Below are 24,183 nucleotides of genomic sequence, written 5' to 3'. Positions count from 1 at the left end.
AAAATCGCAGCCTTACCGTGCCCATAATTGCAGCCTCACTACAGTCAGTGCCTGTGCCTGGATTACACACAGTCAGCAGGCATCTCCCACTGTGCGTCTCGGAGCTTAGTGTGAAATGTTTGGCCGCGCTGTGAGAAAGGTCCCGCCCGCCTCCTAGACCAGCTTGTGTGATAGACAGAACAATGCGCCTGTAGCGCTCACCCCAAAGGAGCCGCTGATTAGTTTGGGATCAGCGTACCAAGTTGCCCTCATGTTTTTGTCTAGAGTGATACTTGTCAGTGTGGATAAAGAGTGAGTGTCCAGACATCAAATAAGTTTTCAATGCTTTATTCCAAGGCCCAACACGGCCAACATCAACATGGCACACAATAGAGAAAGGTTGATGAGCAAGGAGAGAACTTTGGTATCAGGCCTTGGATATGAAGGAGAGCAAGCCCGCTCTCGGCAATAATAAATCTCAACTCGTCGTCACTCCAGCCTGAGTGGGTAAAGTGCCCCCGGACTGGCGATCGTCATAGGCCTGGCAGCCGGAGCGCCACTTGCAAATCACTGGGAGGAACAGGCCTCTGCCACAGGCTTAGCAATTTGAGATATAAGAGATTAGGTTGAGTGAATCCTCCCAGTCAGTTCAAATAGTGTCACCAATTGACAGCTTTAAGCATACCTGTCATGCAGTGTGGTGACTGGATGCCCGATGGTTCATCTAGGCCTCCTGGACAACCTCTAGTTCTAGGTTCTCCCCGAGCCGATACCCATCGCACAGCTCCCAGCTTAGGATCCTTTCAGCAGAGGGTTGGGACCCAGCAAGCTGCTGGGGCCCCTCTCAATGTTAGGTTGACAACCTCGGTGAAGTAGGCCACGGTGGCGGGGCCCATGGATGCGCGCACCCTGAGGGTGGATGCCGCACCTGGAAATCGGGCCCCGCACAGAACAGAACAACTAATGGCCGTTGCCACAGATATACCCCCCCAGCATGCCCGACGAGGGAAACACTCCTCTGATTGGCTGCTGGGGAAGGTGGGTCTGTCAGAACCCCTCTAGCACCAACTGTCACCCAGGGGTGGTAACGCACCTCTGGAGCGCAGACTGACCCACAGGACAGTTCTGAATTGACAACAGCCCAAATTTCAATAAATTATGAATGGGAGTAAACTAATCCTCCCATTCCCCACTAACTTTAGCGTAGTGCCCATACTGAAAGTAAGGGGGCGCTACACGCCTATCACCAAAGCTGGTCTAGGAGGAGGGCGGGACCTTTCTCACAGCGCGGCCAAACTTTTCACGCTGAGCTCCGAGACACACAGCGGGAGATGCCTGCTGACTGTGTGTGACATGTGTGCTGCACTGCAGCTACAGCTAAGCCCGAAGCGGCCCCAGGGCAGGCGGCCTACCGGGAAATTTCCCGTTATCCCGGTAGGCCAGTCTGGCCCTGCAGAGACCAGATGCTAAATGTTTCGGAACTGCTCTGGGCACAGGAAGATTTGAAGTTTCTAGCCATTCAGAAATGGGAGCTGGAGATCGCCTACAGACAGCTGCTGGGCTGGGCTCACTTTGCTGGGGACTATCCAAAAGTACCCACCAACAGCTATACCTGATAATACCGGCTGAAGTTTCGGCAATGAGGTAGAGTTACAGTGTGCTTTGCCCGCAGCTATGGAAGCAGAGCTTATATGGCAGATGCAGCAAGCGCTGACTCACCTTGACCAACCTGTTTCTACTCAGGATGAGCTTGGATGGAGGAATGGGTCTGTCCAGTAGCCAGATAAGGGTACAGAAGATGGAGCAGCTGGCTCACCTCCCCAGGGGAAATTTAAAGACCAGGGAGGAGAGAAAGACATCACTCCCCAGCCACGGATGCCAGAAAACATGGACTTAATTGACTTTTCATCAGAGGATGTAATGTGTACTGAGCTTCCAACTGAAGTGCTAGAATGAGGGCAGAGCACTGCCAACCTCTGCCCAACACCTTCAGTGGCTACAGGTATTCGGAGAGAAGAGCTAGCACACCTCTGTCCCCCTCCACCAACTCTAGAGACTGGGGATTTAATAGATTTTTCTGCTGAGGGGGAACGACCCAGGGAGCCTCCAGCAGAAGAGCTGGCATCAGGACAGAGTGCTGCTGACCTCTGCCTACAACAATCGGTGGCCCTGGAAAATTTGTGCAAGGACACCGCATTTTCATTCTTCTTCCCAGGGGAAGAGCTGGCATCAGGGCAGAGCACCGCTGACGTCTGCCCATCATGGCACCCACCAGGGCAGGCAGTCCTTGTCCCCAGAAACTGGTCAATGCAGAGCCGCTCAAACACCCAGCTGAAGCGCCGGCATTCGAACAAAGGGTCCGAACCTCTGCCCCACACTTACAGCCGTTCCCGGGGGCCCAGGGAGAGGAGGTGGTTGTCCTCCCTCCCCAGCGGCAGATCCACAGTTTTGGAAAGTAGGTGGTTGTTCTCCCTCCGCAGCAGCATATCCACAGTCTGGGAGTGGAGGAAGCCGGGTTCCCTCCCCAACAGTTAGCCAGATCAAATGATGTGGGGTCCCCAGAATAAGTGCTGGCATCAGAGCAGAGTGCCACCAACCTCTGCCCAGCACTGGAAACAACTTCAGAGCTCCAGGTAGTCAGGGCAGTTGGCCCCTCTCCCCAGCAGCAGACCAAGCCCTGGAACGGTAAAGACCACCCAGCTGAAGCGCTGGCAGCTGGACAGAGGGTTCATGACCTCTGCCCCACCTACTGATGACAACCATTCCTTGCGGCCAAGAATAAAAATCATGTGGACAAAAAATGCTGCAGCTGTAAAGTAGAGCATTGCAGCTGTGGCATGTATACAGCCCTGTCAGACTATATTTAATACTACATTGCAGTAAATCCATGGCTCAGTTGCCCGTGTGAAGAAGCCTTAAGACGGTATTCACATTTAATGTTTCCTGAATGTGTGACAAAGTGCATAGGTGATGCGCGTTTTGCAGTGCATTTCAGAAATGCACTGCAAATGCGCATAGCACTTGTGGTGCCATTAATTGTCAATGGCACCCCAATTGCAATTAGCAGCCCGCGTTTTGTCATGTGGCAGACTTGCAAAGCTGCATGCCCTCAAAGGTTCTAGAGGCTCTACGATGTGTTTGCCACACATATGGAAGCCAATTCAAGTGCAGCCCCTGATGATGTCTGTGTATGACGAAACGCGTTGAATGGAGTCTGGTCACATGCCATGTCTGGTAGTCGACCATCTTGCTAGTATAAAACATTCTCACTGATATATGGATTTCCATGCAATTTTAACCTACATTGTTTGGGAGTACCTTAGTTTGCCTTTTTTTTTAATAAACGTTATCATTGACATACTGTGTAATGAGGTGTCATCTTGCCTGTTCCCACATTTTTTACCATTTGGGACCATGTCCTGGATGAAGTATGCCATAGCCTGAGGGATACAGCCATTAGGAGATCTTATCGGTGTGAAGAGCTGGAGTTGATTACCATAAAGTGCTTTTGACTGCTTTTGATTAAGTGCTCCACCTTTTGGATAAGAGTCAGTATGTATCTCTGCTACTGGTGACGGATTTGTATCAGCACCCTTCATGTGGAAGTGCACTGGATCCCTACTTATGAATTTTGAATCCGTTTATTACATGGACTACATTACCCCAGTTTTGAGGGACAGGGGACCTTAATGTTGCTGTGCTCAGGCAGCGTTAAGAGCCCTGACTCAGGAGCCGCCAGCATCCCTAACCAGTGAATATCTGTGACCCCACCCCTTGTGACGTTAATGACCCAGTATGCCCTCGGTCAATGACGTCACAAGGGGGCGGGTTCACCAGGTGACATCTCCAGATGGCCCCGCCCCTTAGTTATTAAAGAGCAGGATCTGGGGTCGCCTTGTTAAAGGGGGCTTCCAGATTTCGATAAGCCCCCCTGCCCGCAGACCCCCACAACCACCAGCCAGGGTTGTGGGGAAAATGGCTCTTGTCTTTGAATTAATTTTCCCATCATGGGGGTGAGAGTTGGGCCCCATGTCAAGTTTTGCCTAAGGCCTCACAAAGCCTAGAGCTGCCTCTGTGTCTATTTGTGAATTGTCGGGTCCCAGCATTCCAGCAATACAGATAAAAGTCATTGAAAAAAACGGCATGGATCCCCCCCAGTCCATTACCAGGCCCTTTGGGTCTGATATGAATATTAAGGGAAACCCCGAACCAAAATAAAAAAAAATGTGTGGGGGTCCCCCCAAATTCCATTACCAGGCACTTCAGGTCTGGTATGGATATTAAGGGGAACCCTGTGCCAAATTAAAAAAAAAATGGAGTAGGGGTCCCCCTCAAAATCCATACCAGACTCTTCAGTTCTGGTATGGATTTTAAGGGGAACCCCGCACCAAAATAAAAAAATGGCGTCGGGCTCCCCCCCAAAATCCATACCAGACCATTATCTGAGCACGCAACCTGGCAGGCCGCAGGAAAAGAGGGGGGGACGAGAGAGCGCCCCCTCCTGAACCAGTAAAACAGTGTATAGAACGTGATAGGGCTTAGCCCATCTCACCAAAACCTGTCTGCTTGTGCCCTTGTATGATATTCAGTGTTTTGATGATTATAGTGATCATATAAAGATATTAATAACTGTGTGTATGTGGATTTTGTAGGAACTGAACGCGGCCTTTCTATGGTAGAAGATCGTAAAGGGTCTCTACTGGAGAAACTGAACAAATACACAAGCAGCACAGAGAAGGTTGGACCTCTGACTATTTACAAGAGAAAAATAGAGCAGCAGAGTATATGCAAATTTAAAACAGTGCAGCTCAATAAGAAAAGTAAAGTGATCATGATGGTCGGTGAAACTGGATCCGGTAAAACAACCCTGATTAACACTATGGTCAACTACATCTTTGGTGTGGAGTGGAAGGATGATCACCGGATCAAGCTAATTGAGGAGAGTAGTGGGAAGAGTCAAGCCCACAGCCAAACATTGAGTGTTGCCTTGTACCAGATCCACCAAGAAGATGGCTTCCGAATCCCGTACACCATAACCATCATTGACACTCCGGGGTTCGGAGACACCAGAGGGATAGATCATGATGAGAAAATCATGAAGAAGATACGAGAATTTTTTTCTAAATGCAAATTCACAGAAATTGATGCGATTTGTTTCGTGGTTCAGTCATCTTTGGCTCGGTTAACTCCAACCCAGGTGTACATCTATGACAACATTTTATCCATTTTTGGGAAAGACATCAAGGATAATATAGTCTTCTTCACAACTTTCGCTGATTTTGAGGAACCCAACGTTCTCTCAGCAATTACTGAGGCTGATGTTCCCTGCGCAAAATCTAAAGATGGAAAACCTGTGTATTTTATGGTCAATAACAGCATGCTGTACGCTAATAACCGCCCTGGTGAAGTTGGCAAACGTGCCTGCAAGGCTCAGGAGATGCAGTGGGAAGTGGGAATGGAAAGCATTGAGAAGTTTTTTTTACAATATTTGCCTGAATTAGCCAGTAAAGATTTAACTTTAACAAAGGAAGTTCTAGCAAAAAGAAATGCTTTGGAGGTGAGTTTGGATGGACTTGTCCAAAAATTTGAGGAGGTGACCGGGAAACAACATGAATTGGAGCAAACCGAGAGAATTCTGAATGAACACAGGGCGGAGGTTGAAAAGAACAGGGATTATGAGTATGAAGTGACGGAAACTGTAAAAAGAAAGGTAGACTCGTCCGAATACTCAGTCAACTGCCGGAATTGCAGCTCTACATGTCACCAAGACTGCAACGCGTTCGCTGACTTCCTGGTTTATTTATGTGGAGCTTTTAATTGGAAGGGAATTTGTCGTGTGTGTAAACATGGCACCAAAAGACACTTTTTAGAAAAGTCTTGCTGGAAAACTTTTGTTGAAACCAGGAAGGAAACGTATTTTGATATTAAAGAAAAATATGAAAACGCGAAGAAGAAGGAGATGACTCTGGAAGATGTTCTCTCAGAGATAAAGAAAGACATTACGAAGAAAGAGGACGAGTTACTAAAAATTACTCAGGAGATTGCCGAGATCCTCAAACTTCTCCAGGAGATCGCCTTAAAACCAAACCCGGTGTCTGCCGTGGATTACATGAAGCTGCTCATCGAAAAAGAGAAGCGGGAAGGAAAGGCTGGATTCCTTGAGAGAATTAAAATAATGGAGGGAAACATTAAAAAATTTGAAAATATCAGTAAAATTTCATCTGGCAAACGGCCAAACTGAAAAAAAAAAAAACAAGGTGCCATTGTAAATCTTGTTGGTCCCAATTATTGTTTTGTTTGATTAAGAAGTTCTCCAATGCCTCCCATCTCACCCATTTTTATATATGATAGAGAACATTACCCGAGTGTTCCTCAGGCTACTCACTGTTTTTCCTTTTTTCCTCCTCCATACCATAGAGTATGTGATAATTAGTGAATACATAGACAGGCCCATTTGGAATTTCAGTAATTATAGAACTTCCTGCTATCGCGATGTTGGAGCCAATGAAATTATATCTGATGTTCTTCAATCACTAAAGAACAGTTTTATCCGATTTTGAAAGGAAAGCATTGTTGTGTCTAGAAGATAATTTATCATCATTTGGCTAATCCAAGTATTCACCATTCAGTCCATCATGAATGCTGCTGCCATCCACCTTACCAACTGCTCAGTTTCCTCCACCCCTCTCCGCTAATCCTTCCACTGGTCTCCATTCAGTGTCCTCCACCCCTCTCTGCCAATCCCTCCACTGGTCTCCATTCAGGATCTTCCACCCCTCTCCGCCAATCCCTCCACTGGTCTCCATTCAGTATCTTCCACCCCTCTCTGCCAATCCCTCCATTGATCTCCATTCAGCATCTTCCACCCCTCTCCGCCAATCCCTCCATTGGTCTCCATTCAGTATCTTCCACCCCTCTCCGCCAATCCCTCCACTGGTCTCCATTCAGCATCTTCCACCCCTCTCCGCTAATCCCTCCATTGGTCTCCTTTCAGTATCTTCCACCCCTCTCCCCAATCTCTCCATTGGTCTCCATACAGTATCTGCCACACCTCTCCACCAATCTCTCCATTGGTCTCCATTTAGTATCTTCCACCCTTCTCCCTCAATCTCTCCATTGGTCTCCATTCAGTATCTGCCACACCTCTCCGCCAATCTCTCCATTGGTCTCCATTCAGTATCTTCCACCCCTCTCCGCCAATCTCTCCATTGGTCTCCATTCAGTATCTTCCACCCCTCTCCCCCAATCCCTCCATTGGTCTCCTTTCAGTATCTTCCACCCCTCTCTGCCAATCCCTTCATTGGTCTCCATTCAGTATCTTCCACCCCTCTCCCCCAATCCCTCCATTGGTCTCCTTTCAGTATCTTCCACCCCTCTCCGCCAATCCCTTCATTGGTCTCCTATCAGTATCTTCCACCCCTCTCCTCCAATCCCTCCACTGGTCTCCATTCAGTATCTTCCACCCCTCTCTGCCAATCCCTTTATTCACTTCCGCTCACCCAACAAATTAATATCAAAATACGAACAATACCTTACAAAGCCATCCATAACGTCACTGACCTAGTCTCAGAATATCAACCAAATCATTCTCTTTGTTCCTCCCAAGATCTCCTGCTCTCTAGCTGTCTCATCGCCTGCTCCCATACTTGTCTCCAGGACTTCTCCAGAGCATCTTCCATCTTATGGAACTCCCTACTCCAATCTGTCCAACTATCTCTGACTTTATCCACTTTTAGGAGATCCCTGAAACTTCTTCTCTTCAGAGAAGTCTACCCTGTCCCCACCTAACAACTGTACATTTACTTTCTCCATCAAACCATCCCCCACAGTTCTTACCTTTTTTATCACTTGACCCCCCCCCTCTTAGATTGTAAGCTCTCAGGATCAGGGCCCTCTGATTCCTTCTATTATGATTTTTGTATTGTAACTGTAATGTCTGCCCTCATGTTGTAAAGCGCTGCGCAAACTGTTGGCATTATATAAATCCTGTATTTTGATAAAAATAAGGGGGAATTCATAGATAATTTATTTAAACTGTTCTGGAAATATACAATGTATACACTTTGCTCTGTGCTTGCATTAAGTAAAAGTTTAGAGCTACCAAGGAGATTTTTACTGATCAGTAATGATCCATTAGAATGGCAATTGATGGAACACATGGGCTCCCTATGGAGTAAGATACACAAGTACCATGCAGAGGCGATCAATGTCACACGATCATAAATTGCACCAATCACATACCACCAACCATGGTAATATTCTGCTGACCACCAGAGTAAGGGGCAAACTGACCACCAGGATATGGTGTACACTGACCACCAGGGTATGGGATACACTGACCAACAGGGTATGGTGACACACTGACCACCAGGGTATGGGGTACACTGACTATCAGGGTATGGGGGCACACTGATCACCAGGGTATGAGGACACACTGATCACCAAGGTAAGGAGGCACACTGACCACCAGGGTATGGGGGCACACTGATCACCAGGGTATGGGGGCACACTGATCACCAGGGTATGGGGGCACACTGATCACCAGGGTATGGGGGCACACTGATCACCAGGGTATGGGGGCACACTGATCACCAGGGTATGGGGGCACACTGATCACCAGGGTATGGGGGCACACTGACCACCAGGGTATGGGGGCACACTGACCACCAAGGTAAGGAGGCACATTGACCACCAGGGTATGGGGGCACAATGACCACCAGGGTAAAGGGGCACACTGACCATCAGGGTAAGGGGGCACACTGACCACCAGGGTAAGGGGGAACACTGACTACCAGGGTACGGGGGCACACTGACCACCAGGGGAGGGCATACTGACTATCAGGATATGGGGGCACACTGATCACCAGGGTATGGGGGCACACTGACCACCAAGGTAAGGAGGCACATTGACCACCAGGGTATGGGGGGCATACTGACCACCAGGGTAAGGGGCACACTGACCACCAGGGAAAGGGGGCACACTGACTACTAGGGTACAAAGGCACACTGACCACCAGCATAAGGGAAGCATACTGAGGTAGAATTTGTAACTTGCAAAGCTTCTACCCTCAAGCACATGTAAAACTTGAGAGGCAATATAATATATTATATAAACGCAACCATTTATTTTTATGTCAGACATTATAGAAAGGGACTTTTGCTTCTTTGTATCAGAAAGACAAATTATTTATTTGCAATTTGTTTTTATATCTACACTAAGCTACTTATATATCCTGCTTAGAGCTCAGCCAGCTTCCCGCCTATTATACAGAATAAGAGAGAAGAGTTTTGTTGTGTAGACCCCTAGAAATATTGTGGAGTACACGGTCATATCTAACATGTAACATTTAACCATAACTGAGTGCTGTAACAATTTTTTTTTTATTGATGTGGTATAATGAAAAACATTTTGATTTGCGGTATAAACATTATATAATATATATATAATTCTGGGGGATCACAGATGATGACGTGGTGCGCGTGAAGCACGCACGTCTGAGGGAGCGGCGGCCCATGTACGGATCTGACCCGGAGGAGGATGGAGGGACCTAGACCCGGCGGTGCTCCAGTGGCAGCGATCGCGCTGCAGTGAGGGAACTCACCGCGGGGCTAGCCCTCCTACAGCGGAAAAGACCAGCTTCCGCCGCCATCTGATAGCCCGCACTCTCCGGCCCCCCCGTGCCTCCCCGGGAGACAACAGATAAGGCACGGGACGGGTTGCATACAGAAAGCTTCCACTTGCAGCACTCCTGCCTGCTGCCCATCCCCCCCCCACTTGTCGGTAGTGAGTACAGATCACCCTATTGGACGGGAAACCAAAAGGTAATATGGATCCTGTTTTTTCTATCTCTCCCCATAAGACCAGATCAGTGAAATCCATGGAGCAAGGACCAATGCCCTGAAGGCTGGGGACAGGTATTAACAACGCTGTGAATTAACTTTATTCCCAGTGCCCCTGTATCTGCATATTGCTAATGTGTGGAAGTAATTAATAATAAGGATGAACTGAGTAACTGCTTATATTTTGCATAGCATAACAGGGGCATTAGCAGGAACGTTGTACCGCACCAGTATTTTCACTGTTTTTTCACCTCATATTTAATTATACGTGAACTCAAGTATATATAGCCCATAGGCTTATGGGGCCTCAGCTTAAACATTGTGGATATTGATTTGGGTGGGAGTGCGGAAGAGTATATGTCATCCCAGAGACATTACCTAACCCCGCAAACCATAATTAATTTGGTAAGGGGAGTTGCCCTGGAGTATGGGTGCGAACATCAGGGGACTCTATGTAAACTGTCTCAACTATAAATAATAAGGCTGACTATTAACCAAAAAAAAAAAAACACGCGGGTGCTAGGTGCAAACGTGTCAGTTTCTCAAGAGACTTCTGTTCCCACCCTCGTAAGGGGCTGCCAAAATACGGGGGGGCTGAACGGAGGCATCAGCAGAGGCACCTGCAAAGTTTTACCCCCCGGGTTCGGCCTGGCCCATTGGGCAGAAAAAAAAAAAAAAAAAAACCAACCTCTCTTACCCTTAGGAACTCATGCCTCAGTGAGCAACAAAAACTGCGCTGTTTTGAAAAAAAGGGAGGGTGGTGCTAGGCCCCTCACTTACTGCTCAAACTGGGGAAACGTATTAGAGCGACAAAGAAACATATAATGAATAAATCAACAAGGGGGGCTGCTTCGAAAGCCCCAAAGGATATCCCCTCCCCCACTACGATTAGACACTACATGACATCGGGCGGGAGCTCAAAGAGCCCAGGCCCAATTAAAAAAACAGAAAAAACGGGGGTAAACAAAAAGGGAGGAGGGGGGGAAACAACCCCAATAGCAGACACCTTAACAGAGTTGGAGCATGTAGTTAGCCAAGTGGAAGAACATAGCTTTGACTCTCACATTCCAACCACGGGTGAAATGGCGGCAATGTTAAAGGGATTGGAGAACGTTATAAAAGAGGAAATCAGTACATTGAGAACGGACTTATTTCACATTTTGGAACGGGTAGAGGAAGCCGAGAAAAAAATAGAAAAACAGGACCGGGATTTAAATGAATTGAAAATTCAACATCTGGCCATGAAACAAAATCAGAGATGGCTGCAATATCGTCTCGAGGATCAAGAGAACCGCAATAGAAGGCAAAATCTAAGATTGCGCTCTGTCAAGGAGGAGAAGGGCGAAGACCTGAGGAAAATTCTCGATGATTTGTTCCTCCCCCTCCTTGATAATGCCTCGGAAGGTCCCCTCAAAATAGAACGGGTCCATTGTGTGGGGAGAAGGAAGGAGGGAGGAGGGAATTGGCACAGGGACATAATTGTGAGGTTTAGACATTTTGAAGACAAAGAGAGAATTTGGACAAAATTGAGAAGAAAACCTCCCTTATCCTATGATGACAGGGAGATCCAGATCTTCACGGATCTGGCCTGGGAAACCCTGGCCAGAAGAAGACACCTAAAACCTCTCTTGGAACAGATGCGCCAACTTAACATAAACTACCAATGGGGCTTTCCGGCCTGCTTGATAGGTCACAAAGAGGGAGTGTCAGCTAAATTAATATTTCCAGAGGAACTTGCAGGATTCTGTCGTAAATTGGACATGCCGGTCATAGAACTACCAGGATGGGTTGAATAGTGGTTAGTTAACAGCCCGCCCATAGCGGCGGCTGTGAGCATGGCGACTCGACGGGATGGGGGGGGGAGGGAGGGAGGGTTGGGGGGTGAATAAAGAAGGGCAAAAGGAGGGCAGATCCGTAACCCCTCCCACATAAGATCTAGTCCTGTGAGAACAGGAGGGAGGGGCGTGGGGTGTCACACCTCATTCACAAGAACCGATGGGTAGGGGATACCAAGGATCCCTACGGTTCAGGGGCGATGATTTGGCCTGGGTAGGGGGGGGGAGGGGGGGGGAGGGGGGTGGGAAGGGGATTATGGCTCCCAGGGATCATCCTGAAAAGTCTCATTTGTTCAAGGAGGGGACTTAGTTATTGGAAATGACAGATGTAAAATTTTTATCCTATAATGTAAAGGGATTAAACTCAGTAGGTAAAAGACTAAAGGTCTTAGCTGAGATTGAACAACTAAGAGCGGATGTAGTGTTTATTCAAGAATCTCACTTGACCCTGGATGCTAACATCAAGCTTTACTCCCCGGCATACCCTAATTGGTTCTACAGTGACTCCATCTCAAAACGCGCAAGGGGAGTTGCAATTGGGTTTACAAGAGGGTTCGGGTTTACCTTGGAGGCAAGGATGACTGACCCAGATGGGAGATTCTTGTTCCTCAAAATAAGGATTGAAAATATTATTTACACCTTAGCCAATATATACGCCCCTAATGCACACCCAACCCAATATCTAAATAAAACTCTGGGGAAATTGAACAACTTTGCCGAGGGATTTATAATCCTGATGGGCGATTTAAACTTTGTTTTGAATCCAACAGAAGATAGTACGTTCCGTGGGAGGGAGACAAAAAATGCACATCTACAGAGAATCAAACACAAGCTCCAGGAATGTCAACTAGTAGATATCTGGCGGATTAACCATCCAAATGAACATGACTACACATTTTTCTCCCCCCCCCACGGAACGTACTCCAGGATCGACTACATCCTGGCGGACCACAGGTTGATTGACGTTATTACGGAGACAGAAATTGGAATTATGACTGTATCGGACCATGCTCCTGTCTCTATGAAAATTTCATTAACCACACAAAGGAGACAGCGGCCGACGTGGCGCCTGGATGATAGCCTGATCCACGATGAAGGAGGGGGAAGTAGGGTGGAGGCTGAATTAAAACAATTCTTCCTCACGAATGACACAGAGGGGATTACCAGCGCAACCCTCTGGGAGACGCACAAAGCCTTTATTAGAGGGATCTTAATTGCTGAGGGCGCAAGAAAAAAAAAAGAGAGAAAAAGCAAAGCTATCACTCTGAGGAAAGAGATAGAGACTCTGGAACACGAACACAAAGCGCTGAGATCAAAAGTGACTTACCAAAATTTAGTTCTAAAAAGAGACGCACTCAAGGAGATCATGGAACAAGAAGCAAGGTATAAACTTAACTGCATTTCCAAAGAGAGGTATATATGGGGAAACAAACCAAGCAAACTTTTAGCTAAAATGGCTCAAAAAAAGAAAGCTAGGAATTATATTGAGAAAATTAAAGGTAAAGACGGGAAATTGGTTCACGCAACCTGCGAAATCGCGGACACATTCAAAAAATATTACGAGGACCTATATACAATAAAACACCCAGGTCGGCAGGTAGGGGAAAGGGAGGAGAAGACCCGAGAGTTTCTTGATAATGCAGGACTTCCCAGATTAGAGGAGGTGGAAAGCTTGACCATGGATCGCCCCATAACCGAGGAAGAAATAAAAAGGGCCATAAATTCCACCACTGGTGGAAAGAGCCCGGGTCCGGACGGGTTTTCCACCTTTTATTATAAGAGATTTAGTAACATCCTGATACCGAGGCTGTGTAAGTATTTTAATGGATTGGGATCGGAATTTGAAACGAGCAGCGGAGCTATAGCAGCTGTGGTTGCAATAATCTTGAAGGAAGGCAAGGATAGCTCTCTCTGTTCGGGATACAGGCCTATCTCTCTGTTAAACACAGACATCAAAATTTTTGCAAAAATTCTGGCGGGCCGCCTGAAAGGGGTCATGCACCTATTGGTGCACCCCGACCAGGTAGGCTTTGTGCCTAACAGAGAGGGCAAAGATAACAGCCTAAGGGCAATTCTTCTGCTCCAGACTATAAGGCAGAATGAGCCCCCAGGTCTATTCCTGTCAGTTGATGCTGAAAAAGCATTCGACAGGGTAGACTGGGGGCTCATGATGGAAACCCTCACTGCCATGGGAATAGGAAGCAGGATGTCCCGCTGGATTAAAACATTATACCACCTCCCTACTGCGCAAATAAAAATTAATGGCATATTATCGGAACCTTTCGAGATGAAAAACGGGACGAGACAGGGGTGCCCATTGTCTCCCCTCCTCTTTATTCTATCCCTAGAGCCGCTATTGGCTACTATTCGTAATGACCCAGACATCAATGGAGTGAGAGTAGAAGGGGAGGAACACAAACTATCGGCCTTTGCCGATGACATACTATTTTATGTAACTAACCCAGTCAAATCTATCCCCAAGCTTTCCAGAGTGCTGCAACAATACGGCGCCATCTCCAACTTTAAAATTAACGTAACCAAATCTGAAATTCTGAACATTAACTTAAATAAAAGGGAGGTACATTTAGTCAAGGAAGTATGCGAGTTCCCATGGACTAAAGAACTTAAGTATCTAGGTATAAAACTTGCCAACACAATACAGAAGATGTATAAAATAAACTATATTCCCCTATTAAACGAGATCAAGAGTGAACTAAAAAGAACGATCAATAAACCCATATCATGGATTGGACGCATTAACATGTTGAAGATGGTAGTAGTTCCTAAAATCCTCTATAAATTCTTATTAGTCCCAATTGCTCTCCCTCAGCAATTTTTGAGAATCCTTAATACCTTATTACTAAATTACGTTTGGAAAAATAAAAAGCATAGAATATCCCTCTCCATAATAAAACAGGGCAAGCCACTCGGCGGTCTGGCCGTACCGGATATCAAAAGTTATTATAAGGCGGCTGTCTTATCACGTGCGGTAGAGTGGGCTCGGGACAGGACAGATAAAAGGTGGGTGCAAATTGAGAAAGCGCTGACAAATAATTATTTGAATAACATCATCTGGATCCCTGCACAACACAGAGCACTAGATCACAAAACACACGATATAACACGGGACACTTTAAGAATGTGGGACAGGACGCAGGCACAATTAGAAGGTAAATTTAACTCCCCTTTAATGAATCTAAAAGAAAATCCTTATTTCCCACCTGGGGAAAAAAAGATAGGAGGAAACTGGATTAGGAGAGACACAGTGCACTTAGGGGATATTATTAAAAATGGTGAGATAATGACCTATGAAGATTTGAAGGCCAAAACGGACTATTGGAATCTGGATGGGTGGCATTATCTCCAGTTGACTCACTTTGTGCGGCACCTCCCCCGCCCTCTACGGACGGAGGGGGAGCTGACTTCACTCGAAAAAATTTGCAAATTTAAGAATTCTAAGGGCACAATCACCAAATTGTATGGGTTATTGGTTAGGTTAGGAACTCAGGGTGAAGCACCCTTTATAGATAAATGGGAAAGAGAGTTAGGGGTCACGAGGGGGACTAACACTGTTCAGAGGATCACTCAATTAACCCACTCATCTGCAATAGATATACGAACAGCCGAAGCAAATTATAAGTGCCTCTCGGGATGGTATATCACCCCGGACAAAGCAAATAAATTTAAAGCAGGTCAGACCGCAAACTGCTGGAGGGGCTGCCCAGAAAGAGGTACGATGGCCCATTTATGGTGGCTATGTCCTAAAATCCAAACGTATTGGGACACAATACTGAGCCAAATAAAGATTATCACGGGAGAGGAGATCAAGAAAGACCCGTGGGTCGTCCTCTTTCATGGCAGCCAAGAGGGTGTAAAAAAATACAAGCAGTCCCTACTCCCCCACCTCTTAAATGCAGCCAAGAGACTAATACCTAAGAAGTGGCAGGAGACGGAAAGCCCACATATCTGGAGTTGGATAGATGCGGTGGAGGAAACGTATAGATTAGAAGAGCTAAAGGATAGGTATTTAGAGAAAAATAGCGAACATAGGGAGAAATGGGGTAAATGGAAGGAATATAAAAAAACATGGAGCTACGCAGAAAGAGTTAGGGTTTGATTGATACTAGATATATGTAAGGGTCGTGCAAATATGGTCATCCCTCCCTCTGTCACTCTAAAGAGGGATACATATATCTTTTGCTCTCTTTGGCCGTTTCCTAACTTTATTATTCCTTTCCCTAGTTTATCTTCAGCCGAAAAGCTGAGGCTAAGTCCTCTTCCTGTTTCTTTCTTGTTCGGCTTGTTTTCTGTTTTTTTTTACTATGGGACAAACGGGTGATTCCTGGGAGCCATGAGGGGTAGGGAGGGTGGGCATAATTAAAAAAAAAAAAAAAAAAAAAAAAAAAAAAATATACATAAAAGTGTCTTCTTGTTATAGGCCAATCTAGTTTCGACCAGCCAATATGGGGCGCAGGGGGAAAAACAGCGGGGTCATGACCCGGACGCCCACACAGGTGGTCGGTATCTATATTGAGATGTACACAAATTTATATATTTAAAAAAAAAAAAAAAAAAAAAAAAAAAAAAAGAGAAAGACTATGTATAGAATACATACCACACATGATGCAAACCTCAGATAGAGACGTAAGAAGCATCAAATCATGAGCCGGTCTCTAGAAATTGGTAAAAAGCTGAGGTGGTATAAAAAAAAAAAAAAAAAAAAATAATATATATATAATTCTATCTTAAGCTGAAAAATGGGTGTTAACTTGTTGAAATTGTTGTAATTTTGGTTAGCATTTGTAATTTTCCTTCTAGGTATCCATGATAGAATATTATGTTTTCATATTTTGGAACCACCCAAATGATCGGCACATGGAAATGTACGAAGCATAAAACTTCTGTGCGATGGATGAAAGAACTCCGAACCTCCATATTGTCTGAACTCTTCTCCATATCTGTGAAAATAAAACCTTCTTATTGCATGAAGAGAAGAATCTGGTCTTCGTAATTTGTATTCAGCTCAGACATTTTTTGGGCCTCTTGGTGGTCAGACTGGCTACTTACCTGACCACCATTTCTGGTGTAAGATAGTGTAAGATTGGTGGTTCAACTAGACCCGGGCTTTAAGACTTCTGGATGTATGGAGTTCTCTCATGCATCGGCGAATCAAGCATACACAGAGCAATATGGTGAATGCAAGACTAGGCTTCATTTCTCGTGCGTACTTGCACCTAGTCAAATCATACAAGAAAAGGAACACCCTTGGCTTAGCCAATCATAGCTAAGTAATTCGGTTATACAAGTAATATTCGTCACAATTTATACAACGTGTGTAAAACATAGCAGTCTATATTCTGTGTGACCAGCTAAAACCTTATTCCCTCTGTTATCGTTCTCTGCTCAGTACATAAATAACATTTGGTAAGGTTGTTCTTAGCTTCTGTGTAACTAATCCTAGAAGCTCAAGGATACATCTTCATACAAGCATTAATTACTATGGGGGAACTCTAGCAAGCCTTATAATGCATTGATATTATGGGGGAACTCTAGCAAGCCTTATAATGCATTGATATTATGGGGGAACTCTAGCAAGCCTTATAATGCATTGATATTATGGGGGAACTCTAGCCTTTCAGATAGAAGCGTCAAACTAGACAACCGACACCCAACTGTGATGCCGCGTACCCACGACATTTTTTCATGACGAGAAAAGATGCCATTTTTTTAATTGGTTGTGAAAAACGGTCGTGTGTAGGCTCCAGAGCATTTTTCTCGACAAGAAAAATGCCCGATTTTTTTTTAGAACCTGCTCTATTTTTTTCTCGTTGTTCTTTTTCACGTCGTGAAAAACAGTCGTGTTTAATCTTTAACAAGGGGGAAAAAAGCGCATGCTCAGAAGCAAGCTATGAGACGGGGAAATTAGCAAAAGCAGCCCAAAGGGTGGCGCCATTCGAATGGAACTTCCCCTTTATAGTGCCGTCGTACGTGTTGTACGTCACAGCGCTTTGCTCGAGCATTTTTTTTTCACGAACGTGTGTATGCAAGGCAGGCTTGAGAGGAATCACGACAAATCACGTTGAGAAAAACTTTATTTTTTTTCATGACATGAATAACGGTCGTGTGTACGCGGCATTAGACTTATGTACCTATTCTGTGCTCACCCAGGGCTGTAGATAATTTTTTTCCCGGGGGGGTTCAGCCCTGGACAGCCAGATGAAAAATAGGCGGCATAAAGATTGCGCCACAGTGAATTATGGGTAACATTTTGTGGAAGGGGCGGGCTTAAAACCTGAGCCTGCTCAATGGCATATATTTACTAAAGACATATAGATTATACACTTTGCAAGTGCAGTACCACTTACAGTGAAACTTCGGATTGAGATCGGAAATACTCGGAAATACTCAGTTCCCGAGCCTTTCCGAGTTCAGTCAAGCTGTTCCTGAGTGTTTCCGAGGCTCTCCGGCGCCCCCCACCCCACCCGCCATAGAAGTCAATGCGGAACAAATTATTTTAGTTTCCATTGACTTCTATGAGGAAACTCACTTTGATATGTGAGCGCTTTGGATTACAAGCATTCTCCTGGAACGCATTATGCTCATAATCCAAGGTTCCGCTGTATTTTTTTCTCATTGGAGGAAGATACACAGCAGGCCTAAGTACAGAAGTATAAAACTTTTAATATACCCTAAAGGGGTTAAAATCACTTACAAGATGGTGGATGAAACAGGCATGTAGCAGGTAAGTGCGTCCAGAAGATGTTCCAGTGGCAGGGCAGTCCCAGTCTGATGATAAAGATTCCAGGGAAGTCCACGAGATAACAGCCAACTTGTGCTGTGAATGTTCAGGGAACACAATAGTGCTGGATCCTGGGGATGATGTCAGAGGAAGCGAGACAAAAACCAGCATGGAACACAAACAGGAAGTGGACAGGAAGTGTGTCATAGAGGCAGGATGCGTTTCGGGAACAGCTCATTGGTTCCTTCTTCAGCCAGTGACCATAATGGTTTTGCCCAAGGGGGAAAGGTCTACTCCGGCCCAAATAGTCACTATACTGGAAGGCCTCTTTGGAGGGAATATCTCACCGACCGAACTGAACTGAGATACCGGTTCTTTAAAGGGTGAGAACCTCATTTTGTTGTGAGCCTGCAGAGGCTATGGAAGTGGTAGGAAAAGAAAGACCATCAGACGTGTGCTGACATAGGTGCCCCAGACAAGCTGTTATAGGACCAGTTCATAGGTGGGGTGGCTGCTGGGCCTGTATGTAGGGCCCTACAAGAATGAGTGAGGTGCCAACCCAACCTGACAGATATTGTGGTGGACGCAGTGGCCAGAGAGCAGGTGGACGATTGAGCCACCATGGTGGTAACCCAGAAGGGTGTACGCAGGATCTTTAAAGCGGTATTCCGCCTGCAAAAAAAAAATAAGGACACTTACCTGTCCAGGTGGCCCGCGATGCCCTCACTCAAAGCCGCCCCGTTCCGCGGTTCCCGGGTAGAGTCGCCGGCATCTTCAGTAAGGGAATCAGGCAGTGAAGCCTTTGTGGCTTCACAGCCCGTTTTCCTACTGCACATGCGTGAGTCACACTGCGTGTTCTGAATGGTCCTTGCTGTCTTCTGGGACCTGTGTGTCTCTTAGAAGACAGTGGGGGGGGGGAGATGGAGAAGGGGCCGGACATGGCATAGTTTGCTGCGGATTTTGTGGTGCTCTTTCACCGGAAGTCAGAGCAAAAATCTGCTCCCCCCTCCCCCTGAAAGGTGCCAAATGTGACACCGGAGGGGGGGAAGGAACCGGTTTAGTGGAAGTTCCTATTCTGGGTGGAACTCCACTTTAAAGGGGTTGTAAAGTTAATTTATTTATTTTTTTAAATAACAAACATGTTATACTTACCTCCACTGTGCAGCTGGTCTTCTGGGCTCCCCGCAAGAACTCAACACCTTCATGCGAGCGAGCTTGCATGGTGTTGAGTTCCTGCGGGCACGATCCCGTGATGCAGCCGGCAGCTATAGCCGCTCACTATCACTCTGCCCCTTCCCCGGCGTGCCGCGTCATTGGATGTGATTGACAGCAGCGCGAGCCAATGGCTGCACTGCTTTTAATCCATCCAGTGTAGCCAATCAACGGCCAGACTCAGAAAACGAGGAGGATGACGGGGGCGAGCACGAGACTTTCGAAGGGTCATGTAAGTAAAATGGGGGCTCGGGGGGGGGGGTGCGGGGTGCATTATTGTCCGATGTTTTTTCATCTTAATGCATAGGATGCATTGAGGTGAAAAAACATTTACCTTTACAACCCCTTTAAGCTGCATTGGGAGATTTTCATTGTTAGGGTGGTAAGGACGTGGAACTCACTTTTCTGGGTGAAACTCTGCTTTAAGGCCCTAGAGGTAGCTTTACATTAGCCGATTGGCCTTTGCCTCTATGCAATAAGAAATGGATGAGGTTAAGCAGTAACTGGCTCTGGTTTCCCCAGGGAGAACACATTATGGAGGGACCTCGAACCCAAAGAAAATCGGAAAGGGCTGTCGGTGTGGACGATATAGTCACCTGTCCAGGAACTGTGCATATGAAGAGAATAGAGGCTCCCCTCACAAACAGTTAAGACATACCTCTCGATGTGCTCAGATTAAGAGGCCAGCCACTCTCACTTGGCTGCTTAAGTAATCTCTCCTCTTAGCATGGCTCCACCCTAGGCCCTATCAGGGAACTCTATTTTAACCTGTGCACTGCAAGCCAGCCGTGCTGATCAATATTGTGTGTTTTTGCTCCAGTGTGCTCATTGCTCTGTGTCCTACGTCTGATCCTGTTTACCGACTTTGGCTTGTTCTTGACTGTCCTCGTCTGCTTCATACCCCGACCTTTGGCCTGTTCTTTTGACTATTCCTATCTGCTTGTTGCCCTGACCTTTTGGCAAATCTCCCAACTATCCTTGTTGTTCTGGGCTGCTGCTTCCTTCCTCTTTCTCTTGTAGTCTACTGTGAGCGTGAGCTGGGAGACCTTGGGGGCCGCAAACTGGAGCCAGTCCATCCTCACCACTAGAGGCTCTGCTGGCTCTTAGACTCCGCGCCCTGGGGAATCTATGCTCTAGCTCCCAGTGGGATTTGTGTTGGTGCTCCAGTGGATTTGCCTTCCTGAACCTCCCAGAGTTCCATCCGCAGCAGTCCACTACCTTAGCGGTGCACTCCTGACTCCTACAGAGTGCAACTGTCACCTGGCCTCAGGTGACCTAACATTCTGCACTTCTGCTGACCTATAGATGTTTGCGACAAGGAAATAGGTTTAAGAGCTTGTTTTTGCTTATTCGGTAAAACCGGGTATAGAAGATGATAGGGCTTGGCTCACCTCACCATCATTTGTCTGGTTTTGCCCTTGTAAGATATCCAGGGTTTGGGGAATTGTTATAGTGATCATATAAAGATATCAATAACTGTGTGTATGTTGATTTTACAGATGCTGAACGCGGCCTTTCTATGGTAGAAGAACATAAATGGTCTCTACTGGAGAAACTAAAGAAATACCCGAGCAGCACAGAGAAGGTTGGACCTCTGACTATTTACAGGATGAAAATGGAGGATTTGAAGCTGCAGAACAAAGTGATCATGATGGTCGGTGAAACGGGATCCGGTAAAACAACCCTGATTAACACTATGATCAACTACATCTTTGGTGTGGAGTGGAAGGATGAGCACCGGATCCAGCTTATGGAGGAGAGTAGTGGGAAGAGTCAAGCCCACAGCCAAACATCGAGTGTCACCATGTACCAGATCCACCAAGAAGATGGCTTCCGAATCCCGTACACCATAACCATCATTGACACTCCGGGGTTCGGAGACACCAGAGGGATAGATCATGAAGAGAAATTCATGCAGGAGATACGAGAATTTTTTACTAAATGCACATTCACAGAAATTGATGCGATTTGTTTTGTGGTTCAGTCATCTTTGGCTCGGTTAACTCCAACACAGGTGTACATCTATGACAAAGTTTTGTCTATTTTTGGTAATGACATCAAAGATAATATAGTCGTCTTCACAACCTTCGCTGATTTCCAGGAACCGGAAGTTCTCTCAGCAATTACTGAGGCTGATGTTCCCTGTGCAAAATCTAAAGATGGAAAACCTGTGTATTTTATGGTCAATAACAGCATGCTGTACGCCAATAACCGCCCTGGTGAAGTTGGCAAACGTGCCTACAAGGCTCAGGAGATGCAGTGGGAAGTGGGAATGGAAAGCATTGGGGAGTTTTTTGTACAATATTTGCCTGGATTAGTCAGTAAAGATTTAACTTTAACAAAGGAAGTTCTAGCCAAAAGAAATGCTTTGGATGAACTTGTACAAAAAATTCGGGGGGTGACCGGGAAACAGCATGAGCTGGAGCAAATCCAGAAAGCTGTGAATGAAAACAAGGAGGAGGTTGAAAAGAACGGGAATTTTGAGTCTGAAGTGACGGAAACTGTAATAAGAAAGGTAGACTCGTCCGAATACTCACTCAACTGCCGGGAGTGCAACTCCACATGTCACCGAGACTGCACCGCGGAGGATGACTTCCTGATTTATTTATGTGAAGTTTTTAATTGGAAGGGAATTTGTCGTGTGTGTAAACATGGCACCAAAAGACACTTTTTAGAAAAGTCTTACTGGAAAACTTTTGTTGAAACCAGGAAGAAAACGTATTTGGAAATGAAAGAAAAATATGAAAAAGTGAAGAAGAAGGTGATGACTCTAGAAGATGTTCTCTCAGAGATATATAAAGACATGAGGAAAACAAAGGACGAGTTACTGGAACTTACTCAGGAGATTGCCGAGATCCTCAGACTTCTCCAGGAGATCGCCCTAAAGCCAAACCCGGTGTCTGCCGTGGATTACATGAAGCTGCTCATCGAAAAAGAGAAGCGGGAAGGAGAGGATGGATTCCTTGAGAGAATTTGCATAATGGAAGAAAACATTAAAAAATTTGAACTTATCGGTGACATTTTATTCTTGCAAAACTATAAAACAAGATGTCCTTGTAAAAATTGTTGGTTCCAATTATGGTTTCGTTTAATTAGGAAGTTCTCCAATGCCTCCCATCTCACCCATTTTTATATGTGATAGAGAACAGTACCAGTGTGTTCCATACGCCGCGTACACACGATCATTTTTCGGCATGAAAAAAAACCGCTGTTTTTGAAAAACGTCATTTAACCACTTAAGGACCGCCTCCTGCACATATACGTCAGCGGAATGGCACGGCTGGGCACATGTACGTATAGGTACGTCCTGTACATGTATTCAGCTGTGGGTCGGGGGCGCGTGCCCGCGGCGCGCTCCCGCGCTCCGGTCCGAAGCTCCGTGCCGCTGGAGTCCCCGGAGCTGAAGAACGGGGAGAGCCGCGTGTAAACACGGCTTCCCCGTTCTTCACTGTGGCGGCTGCATCGATCGTGTGATCCCTTTTATAGGGGGACACAATCGATGATGTCACTCCTACAGCCACACCCCCCTGTAAACAAACATTAGGTGAAACATAACTCCTTCAGCGCCCCCTGTGGTTAACTCCCAAACTGCAACTGTCATTTCCACAGTTAACAATGCATTTTAAATTGTCCGAAGTGTCCGCCATAATGTCGCAGACACGAAAAAAATCACTGATCGCCGCCATTAGTAGTAAAAAAAAAATTATTAATAAAAATGCAATAAAACTATCCCCTATTTTGTAAACGCTATAAATTTTGCGCAAACCAACCGATAAACGCTTATTGCGATTTTATTTTACCTGAAATAGGTAGAAGAATACGTATCGGCCTAAACTTAGGATTTTTTATATATATATATTTTTTTGGGGATATTTATTGTAGCAAAAAGTAAAAAATATTCAATTTTTTTCAAAATTGTCGCTCTATTTTTGTTTATAGCGCAAAAAATAAAAACCGCAGAGGTGATCAAATACCACCAAAAGAAAGCTCTATTTGTGGGGAAAAAAAGGACGCCGATTTTGTTTGGGACTCACATCGCACGACCGCGCAATTGTCAGTTAAAGCCACGCAGTGCTGAATCGCAAAAAGGGGCAAGGTCCTTTAGCTGCATTTGGGTCCGGGTCTTAAGTGGTTAAAATGATGGTGTGTGGGCTGCACATCATTTTTTAGGTTCTGAAAAACGACAATTTTTTCTTTCGAACATGCTGCATTTTTTAACGTCATTTTAAACGATGTCTTTTTTCGGGTTATAAAAAACGATCATGTGTGGGCTAAAACGACGTTTTAAACCCGCGCATGCTCAGAAGCGAGTTATGAGACGGGAGCGCCCGTTCTGGTAAAACTAGCGTTCGTAATGGAGTAAGCACATTCATCACGCTGTAACCGACAGAAAAGCGCAAATCGTCTTTTACTAACACGGAATCAGCTAAAGCAGCCCAAAGGCGAATAGAACTTCCCCTTTAGAGTGCGGTCGTACGTGTTGTACGCCACCGCGCTTTGTTCATAATTTTTTTAAAACGATGGTGTGTGGGCAACGTCGTTTTTAATGATGAAGTTGGAAAAATGCTGAAAAATGAT

At 45.8% G+C, this 24,183-nt stretch overlaps 1 protein-coding gene across 2 annotated transcripts in view; it reads left to right on the top strand.

Moving 5' to 3' along the window:
• LOC120941707 overlaps window positions 1–22,819 on the top strand; it is a 30,582-nt gene extending 7,763 nt beyond the window's left edge. Inside the window, exon 2 of one of the 2 annotated variants that reach the window (XM_040355294.1) lies at window positions 21,105–22,819. In XM_040355294.1, coding sequence (XP_040211228.1) covers window positions 21,105–22,744 — 1,640 coding nt within the window. In that variant the 3' untranslated portion in view covers window positions 22,745–22,819. Of the gene's footprint in view, window positions 1–4,631; window positions 6,681–21,104 lie in introns of those variants that run through there. The other variant, XM_040355296.1, reaches the window with a different exon arrangement.
• The last annotated feature ends 1,364 nt before the right edge of the window (window positions 22,820–24,183 follow it).

The sequence above is a fragment of the Rana temporaria genome, chromosome 5 (assembly GCF_905171775.1).
Source record: "Rana temporaria chromosome 5, aRanTem1.1, whole genome shotgun sequence".
In the NCBI taxonomy this organism is placed as follows: Eukaryota; Metazoa; Chordata; class Amphibia; order Anura; family Ranidae; genus Rana; species Rana temporaria.
The sequence above is the reverse complement of the archived record's forward strand: the minus strand, read 5'-3'. Positions and strand labels throughout refer to the sequence as shown.